Source organism: Nicotiana tabacum, chromosome 17 (assembly GCF_000715075.1).
Source record: "Nicotiana tabacum cultivar K326 chromosome 17, ASM71507v2, whole genome shotgun sequence".
NCBI classification, from domain to species: Eukaryota; Viridiplantae; Streptophyta; class Magnoliopsida; order Solanales; family Solanaceae; genus Nicotiana; species Nicotiana tabacum.
Window position 1 is genome coordinate 92,665,204 of NC_134096.1, and position 8,313 is coordinate 92,673,516.

Sequence of the window (8,313 nt, forward strand, 5' to 3'; positions counted from 1 at the left end):
ATGGTTAAAAATAAGATTTTTGAAAAAGAAATAGCTCTAGTTAGTGACCTTGTGACTCTTGTATTGACTTAGGCAATCATCGAGTGGTTTAGTCGAGCCATAGTGATTTTAAATCTTGAATATGGTCATTGTGGGCCCTCGACTCTATTTTTCTTTAACAATCCAGTTACGTGAGAGGTGAGATATTTTTGTTGCACGTCCAAGTACCCGTGCAGATGGTCTAGAACTTGCCCTGAATGTGTTTCTAGGTAAAACTTTAAGTTTTGCTTGGCTTGAGAAGTGATTGTAGGCTCTCCTTGACCCGTTTGAAATTTTCCATGACCCACTAATGTTGTTATCCCTAGTCAACCCATTTGAGCCTAAAACCTTTCTCATTTGATAACCATGTTACAAGCATTTACCCATTTTTGTAGTGACCCTCTCTTGGCACCCGAGCTTCCCTTAACACTCTTGAGAAACAATTGGCTAAAATGTAAGATTGGGGGAGAGACAAGGAGTTTGAAAAGGTATAAAAGCACAAAAAGATAAAAGAAATGAAGAAAGGAAAGGCAAGAAAAAAGAAAGAAAGAACAAAAATGCAAAAAAGAAGTGAATAAGTTGAAGAGCCGAAGGGATTCAAAGAAATAGTAATGACGCAAAGCATGGAGAAAGTAAAGAAGGATAAAATGAATATCATGACCAAGAAGGAGTGATGCTAAGTCTCTCTAGTTCCCCTAAGGAAAAAAGAAAACACCTCAAAGAGTAGGCAAAGCATGAGCTGAAAAGAGAAAATAGAGTGCTTAAGAAAAGATGAACCCGTTCTATTCTAACATATCCAACCTTAGTCCAAAAGCCTTCATTACATTCTGAAAAAGCCCTACATGATTTCTAGCCGAGTGAACTTACATTAGTGGTGATCTACATGAGGGGCAAGCATATGTTACTTAGAGCCGTACTTATGACATTCTTTTGAGAGAGATGAGCGAACTTTTTACAAATCTTTGAATTGAGTGCTACATTATTAAGTGAGATATGCTAATGGAAAGTAGAGGAGGAGGAGATTGGGATCCACAATGACCTACATGAAAGAGAGAGCTTTCTTGACGAATAAAGTCAACTCTTGATGCTCAAGTGTCACATTAGAACTATTTGTGCTTAAAAATGCAAATCATTGTCTTGTTGATAATTCATAATTGTTGTAGGTAATTGTTGATCCCAATTGATGTATGATTAATGCATCTTAGATTAGCTAGAATAACTCTTAACTTATGGAGGTGGAAATTACCTTATTTGCTTGAGGACAAGCAAAATCTTAAGTTTGGGGGAGTTGATAAGTGGGGATTTTGACTACTTATTAGCGTCTTTTAGCTTTCGTTTTAGCCCAGAATCGTTTAATTATGTTCCAGAAAACTGATACAATATGCTTAATTGCAGGAGTATTGGAAAATGAGCCACTAAGATGAAATCCAACTCATGAAGGAGTGATCTGAACTCAAGAACAAAAACAGGCACAGAAGCTCAAAGTGTGGACCGCAGAATATCATCCGCGGCCGCAGATTGTGAAGGCAAGCTTATCAGAGACAAGTGCAAAGTACGGTCCGCACATGAAATGTGCGGCCGCAGAAGCTAAGCAAGGTCAGAAGTTCATAGAGTTCTCATTTCAAGCTAAAAGGAAGTGCAAACCACACAACTATTGTGCGGCCGCAGAAGATCAGTTGTGCGGCCGCAACTGCATTTGTGCGGTCCACAGAAGAGTCATGTGTGGCCACACTCAGAAATGTGTGGACCGCAGAAAGAGATCGATGCGGCCGCGATTCATAATTATGCGGCCGCAAAAGTCCAATCCTGCCAAGCTAAAGAAAAGTGCGTACCGCGCATGGAATTGTGCAGCCGCAGAACCTCCAGAAGGGCAATTTTGTCCGAAAATTCCAGCACTGTATAAATAGAATAGTTTCACTTTTTTAGGGCAACTTTTGTAACTTTTGAAATCAGCAGTCGTTTACTTTGCTTCTTTTAGTAGTTTTAGCTATTTTGAGTTTTTTGAATATTAGTTTTATCATTTTAGTCATTAATATGGTTTTAATTATCACTTCTTCTTCTTTATTTTCTAATTTAAGCATGAGTAGCTAGATTTTTACTAGGGTTGTGACTCACCCCTAGTGTGCGAACTTGATGGGTGTTTGATTTATTGCTTGTTTATGATTGGGTGTTGATTATCTAGCCTTGTTCTTGCTTTTAATTGAAGATTTAATGGTTGCAAACATTATTTCATGCCTAATTGACCGGGTCTCTACTTGAGAAAGAGAGACTTAGTCTAGAAAAACTTGGCTAGCAAGAAATTGGGTCAATCGAGAGATTGATAAACCTAATTAAAGGGTTGAATCTAGAGATAGTAAAACCCGACTTGAGCTTATTATCAATTGCTTTATTCAATACCCATTTGGACTTGAGAAAGCTAAATTTGGCAAAATCACTCTCTGACCGAGAGGTATTGAGTGGGTATTTGAGTGTTGATGGCTATAATACACTCTAACCAATAAAATAAGTTTTAAGGCTTACAACCCATTAAGCGAACACCTAGATGAAGGTCATAGCCCTAGGCCTTTTATATCATTTGAAAAACAACCAAAAATAATTTCCTAGTTTAAATTATTAGTTTGTAATCTTAGTTTAAAATTAAACCTAGAAACAACCAAAGTTTGTGAAAGTACAATTTGAGATAATTCAAGCTCATACACTATAATATATATTCCTAAGACCCATTCATAGATCCCTATGGAAAATCGACCCCGACTCCTTGTTGGGTATTACTATTGCATTGACCGTTTTCATATCCTCAAATAGGGGAGTGAAATTAAACGAGATCAGTCATCACTGGCCGGAAAGCTCCAGGTTCGGCATCGGGAGACTTAGTGAAAGCAGACCGGGAATCGGGGTTGCGTGGAATTATCGAGACTTAGTGAATCAGACTGGGAATCGAGGTTGTGTGGAATTATCTCTTCCATCAACGGGAAGGCCTCATCATCAGTGGTGGCAGGAACACCTTCCTTTGATGAGGATACACCACTGCCAAGGAGGGGTACATGACTCCCCTAACCTGACTCAGAAGGCATGTGAGACATCCTCTTCAGTAAGAGAGAAGGGTTTCAAAAGAAGAAGAAAAATGAGTAACGGTATGAGTCTCAAAGATAGAGAAAAAGGAATGCTCTGCAAAGGAAATAAGATAAGTTGGTGCTAGAGGAGAAGAAGGAGTTTGAAAAGTTCCAGAATCGGAAAATCTTCCCCTATTTATAAGTTTAGGAGACACCAGAATCGAAACCCTGTTTGACATAATTAGCGCAAAAATCGAATCGACAGAGCCAATCAAGAGTTTCACCTGAATCGATGCAATGCATCAGGAAATGGTGTCATTATGACGCACGATGCCATGACATCACCACTTTTCTTGGCCCAGATAACTCCAACTAGCTTCCTGGGCAATTTGATAAATTCAAAATATGCGGACCCCAAAAGCCACATAGTCCCTTCTCCACGACCACGACCCTTGCCACCTATGAACAACATTGTCTGCTCACCGACCTCGTACGTGGGCACGACCTCAATAAGTGGAGGGACTAATTGTATGAGTAAAAACTTACCTTTAGAATATTTAAGACAAGATAATACTAAATGAAGAGTTCTCAAGCCGTCGTTGGTCGAGATGGCCCAAGAAGCAGCAAAATCCATGGTCGAAGAGTCGACGAGAGCCATTAGTCGAGATGTCAACAAGGGTCGAGGTCGAGGTCGAGTATCATTGATAGAGCTGTAACGGTGACGAGCACAAAACACACACTTAAATATGCTCGCTAGTCGAATATAATATCGTATCCACAGGGATTGGAGTTAAACAATATTATCGCAGTTTGTAGCTAGATTGCTATCCAAGATAATCAATAATTTAAAATTTTATGATTAAAAACTAAAATTAACTGAGAATCTAAAGCTAATTGACGAATAAAACTCAAACAAAAGTAAGCGAGGAAGATATCAACGAGAGAAAATAGGGATTAATTGGATAGGTGCAAGATAAATGTCTGATATTTAACTCTAGTTAATTCACTTCTAGTGTTCAAGTGAGTCTCTCGAATTCACTCAATTGTTAGTTCAAACGTTTAGTAGAAACTCATCTGTCGATTAAGTCTCAACCTCACGATATGAACCAATTTAAGCTCGGTGAAGATATGCACGACTTCGTAGTAGATTGGTCTTTAGGAGAACCTCTTGCGATTATATTCCTAACTAGATTTAATCAATGATTCGACTAGCCTCTTTCGATTACTAAGAAGAATTAATGAACTCAACCAACAAGATAATGCAAAGATATCACAAGTTATGCCTCTCTCGATTACATGAACATGTGAATATAGATATAACAATTAAACCATCCAAAACGACTCAATACATAAAAACTAGAGTTATAATCCATGAACAAATATCAATACACCAAATCCATCAAACCCTAAAGAGAACTACTCCATAGATATGGAGTAATTCATCGCAGATAAGTTTAAAGTAAAGAAAAATATAAAACGATCCAAACTCTTGTCTTGAGTGAGGATTGAATGATGAATTCCTTGTGCTTTTGCTTCTCCCCCTCCTCCTTAGCCTCCTTAGGTCTTAGATGTGTCAAAAGTCCAGGAAATAACGTTTTTACATGTATTTATACCAAGTAGGGTCGGGCCCAAACGAAAACATATTTTCCTACGCGAAATAGGATAATTGCTCTGTAAAATTTGCACAGGCGCGCCGCATGGGGCGACGCACCATGCGGGGCGTTAGTGGGGAAATCCAGAGAGCTAGTTCTGACAGACATTAGGGATTTTGTATAGGCGCGGCGCGCCACGCGCCGCGGTTGTGATAATTTCTCAGAGTACAGATTTTTCTTGACTTTTTGATATCCAAATGTGGTTCTCGACCCCCGAACACGATCCCGACTTAATCCCTTGGGTTTTTACTCATACTTCAAAGCTCCAAATAGCTCGAATTCATTCTGTAACATCTACATAGCCCGGAATCCTCCTACAAGGCATAAAATACACAATTAGTGCAAAAACACTAGCGATTAAAGTTCAAACTTAATTAAAGTACAGTAAATTAGAGTGCATTAAGCGACTAAAATACGAGATTATAGCCTACCATCAAACGGCTAGTTTTCAAGATAGGATGTTAAAAGAGAATATTCTATTGGATATTCTCCGCACTTATACTATTAGGATTTCTTAGGAACATGTCCCATATAAATAGAAAAAAGAGACAATGATAGGGGCATGTAATATTCATTTGTAAAAAAAAGTACTTTGACTAAAAGATTCTCTCTCTCTCTCTCTCTCTCTATCTCTCTCTAAGATACAAACACCTCATTTTCACTAAGATTCTTGTCCATACTATTCCATCAGATCCGAGAATAACTCAAAATATTCAAGGATTTACCTGTCATTCATCATTGTCAGGAGGAACATCCACATATTCCATCCTTTATTGGGTGAATCATTCCTCCTATTTACTTAAATGTCATTTATTGTCACTTATTATTATTGAATGCTACATTATTGTTCTTGCTTTCTAGAACAGTTATTACACGTTATTATCATTGTCTGACCGGACCCATCTAACATTTACCGCATCTTTGAAAACTTCATCTAGGGATATTATTGCTTACTAAGATTAACCCTTAATCACATAAATTTAATTATTTGAACCGAGATCTATATTTTTTGGTCAAACATTACCCGCCAGTTAGTCCGTTTTTTATCCGTATTAAATATGAGTCGGGTCGAATAATTTATCCATGTTTGCATTATCCATTTTTGATCTGACCTATATTCGACCCGACTCGCCCGTTTGTCATCCCTAATATCGACCGATGTAGTTGGCACTTGATATACATTTTTTTAGCAACTAAGCTTCATTGGAAAAATTTAAAGACAAACGGAATTGAATCTAAAGAGCGCTGCAATGGGAAAGTAGCCAAGAAATTACGATTTTTTAGATATTCAAAAATTATATAAAAAATAATATAATTTACAATTCTCCTCATGGTAAAAAAATATATGTCAAATTATTGGCCAAAGTTCATGTAATTTGACTGTTAAGAAGGATAACGGGCCAAGTATTTTGGGAAAGAGGGAGTAGCAAATACATGTCTTGGGTTCTAACTTCAGTGATCCTAAACTACTGTTGCCTTGTTAATTTTCTCATACTTCGCTAGTGACCTTAGGAATTTACAAACAAAAAGAAGAAAAACTAAGGAGTGAGCAGAAAAATTATTTTTTTTTTCACTTTTAGTCTATGCCATAAAATATTTATACGAGTAGCCAAAAAAGTATATAAAAATTAATAATTTTTGTATATAATATACAGAATATATATATATATATATATATATAAATAAATATTTTTTTCGACTACTATTTTTAAAGTGGCTATGCGGTATTATTTTCCAAGAAAAATGACATTCGAAGGGTCAAACAAAATAGACATGGGCTTAGGCCCAATAGGAAGAGCGGTAAAATTTGAAAACCAATAAAGAGGGAAAAAGACACCGATTCCCCTCTCCTGCAAAATGCTTACTTGTTACTCATGCACTCTTAATTCACATGCACTCCCAACACGTTGCACTTTCTTTCCCCTTTAAAACAACACCATCCCTTCTCTTACAAAAAAACGCCCTTTTCACTTTCACTTATTAACACTTAGAAAAAAGCACTACTTACAAAATATGGGTGACCGTCACGCGCACGGCCAGATTCAAACTCACCAATACCCACACCAAATTCAAGTACACCCACACCGTACAACTCATGAAGCTGGTGGTATGATCAAAAGTCTTCTACCTCAAAGAGGTCCTTCAGCTACACAAGTGCTAGCAATTGTAACTCTTCTTCCTGTTGGCGGGACCCTTTTCTGCCTAGCTGGCATTACCCTTTTCGGCAGTTTAATTGGGCTTGCTGTTGCCACCCCTGTTTTTCTCCTCTTTAGCCCAGTTCTCGTACCTGCTATTCTGACATTTGCCCTTGCTGTTGCTGGTTTCTTGACTTCTGGTGCTTTTGGTGTTACTGGGCTTTCATCTCTCTCTTGGATTCTCAATTACTTTAGGCAAGGTATATAATGCGATCAATTAGCCGCTCTCAAAATAATAGTCAAAAAAATATATTTTGTATATATATATATATACATTCTTTATTTTATATACAAAAATTATATAAATTTTATAAACTTTCTAATTATGCTAAAGTGAAAAAAAATCCTAATTTTACCGTACACTCTTTAAATTCTGTTCTACGTTAGTCCAATTGCCTAAATTATGCCCCCGGATGAGTTTCTTTTGAGGCGAATGGGCTAAATTTAGCATCTAAACTAGTTATTAGATGCATTTTCTTACAAATTTGACCGCTCGGCCAAATAACATATGCTAGTCAATTTACGTAAATTTTACATAAATTATATATTTGCCCTCTTTTTTTGGGGGGGAGGGGCAGTTATACTGTATAAAAATCCCATTTTTCTTTTCTTCCGGACAAATTTAGTCCAATAGTGAGCTAACGGGACAGAATGAACGTCAGAATCATTTGCCTTAATTTAAAGAGTGGTTTCAAATTCAAGCAATGAGATTATTTGCACCGTGTGGCTTTATTTAATTAGTTGTATTTGCAATTACAGGTAAGTTTGTGCCGGAGAATTTGGATGCGGTGAAGAGACGCATGCAAGATGCTGCTGTGCAGCTAGGACAGAAGACTAAGGATGCAGGACAAACAATTCAGAACAAAGCACGTGAAGGGAAAGAAGGCGCCAGGACTACTTAGCTTGATCTTTACTAATTACGACTATATATTAAGTTGAAATAAAAATGTACGTTGAACATGCAATTTAATTTTGACATGTTCTCTTGAGCTTTAATTCTACTAGTGTCTTGTGTAGTATGCTTTTGTTTATATGATGTAATGGTTTTGGTTAATTTATTTCTCGGTCGTTTCATTTTTTTATTTAGTCCAGCAGGTTGGAAGTCTGTAGTTTTAATTTCATATTGTTGTAAACCAAAACAAACATCTCAAGAGTATATGTCTTCATGCTCCACCATTGTCCCATTGCATCTTATCTAGATTTCCTTTCCTCCAGTAAATGCAAATGGTTCAACTTATAGAATCATTCTAATTTTTTTTTGGGAGCTGACATTTCTCTATCCCTTGTTTGTGACTAGGGCGGGTAAGAGAAAGTAAAATAAGAAAAGTAAATAGAGAGAAACCTCTATTTCAAAATTGTGCATTAAATTGATTTTTTAGATTGAAAATATTGCTC

At 37.0% G+C, this 8,313-nt stretch overlaps 1 protein-coding gene across 1 annotated transcript; it reads left to right on the top strand.

The window, feature by feature from the left end:
• Positions 1-6,598: 6,598 nt before the first annotated feature.
• LOC107761041 (oleosin H2-like) lies at positions 6,599-7,998 on the top strand. The gene is made up of 2 exons (XM_016579204.2): positions 6,599-7,118; positions 7,678-7,998. The coding sequence occupies exons 1-2, from the start codon at positions 6,737-6,739 to the stop codon at positions 7,818-7,820; spliced, it is 525 nt and encodes a 174-aa protein (XP_016434690.1). The 5' UTR covers positions 6,599-6,736; the 3' UTR covers positions 7,821-7,998.
• The last annotated feature ends 315 nt before the right edge of the window (positions 7,999-8,313 follow it).

Excerpts from the sequence above, each read along its gene's own strand:
- LOC107761041 (XM_016579204.2), top strand. The coding sequence starts at position 6,737 with ATGGGTGACCGTCACGCGCACGGCCAGATTCAAACTCACCAATACCCA. Across the intron at positions 7,119-7,677 it reads TCTCAATTACTTTAGGCAAG|GTAAGTTTGTGCCGGAGAAT; the intron begins GTATATAATGCG and ends TTGCAATTACAG.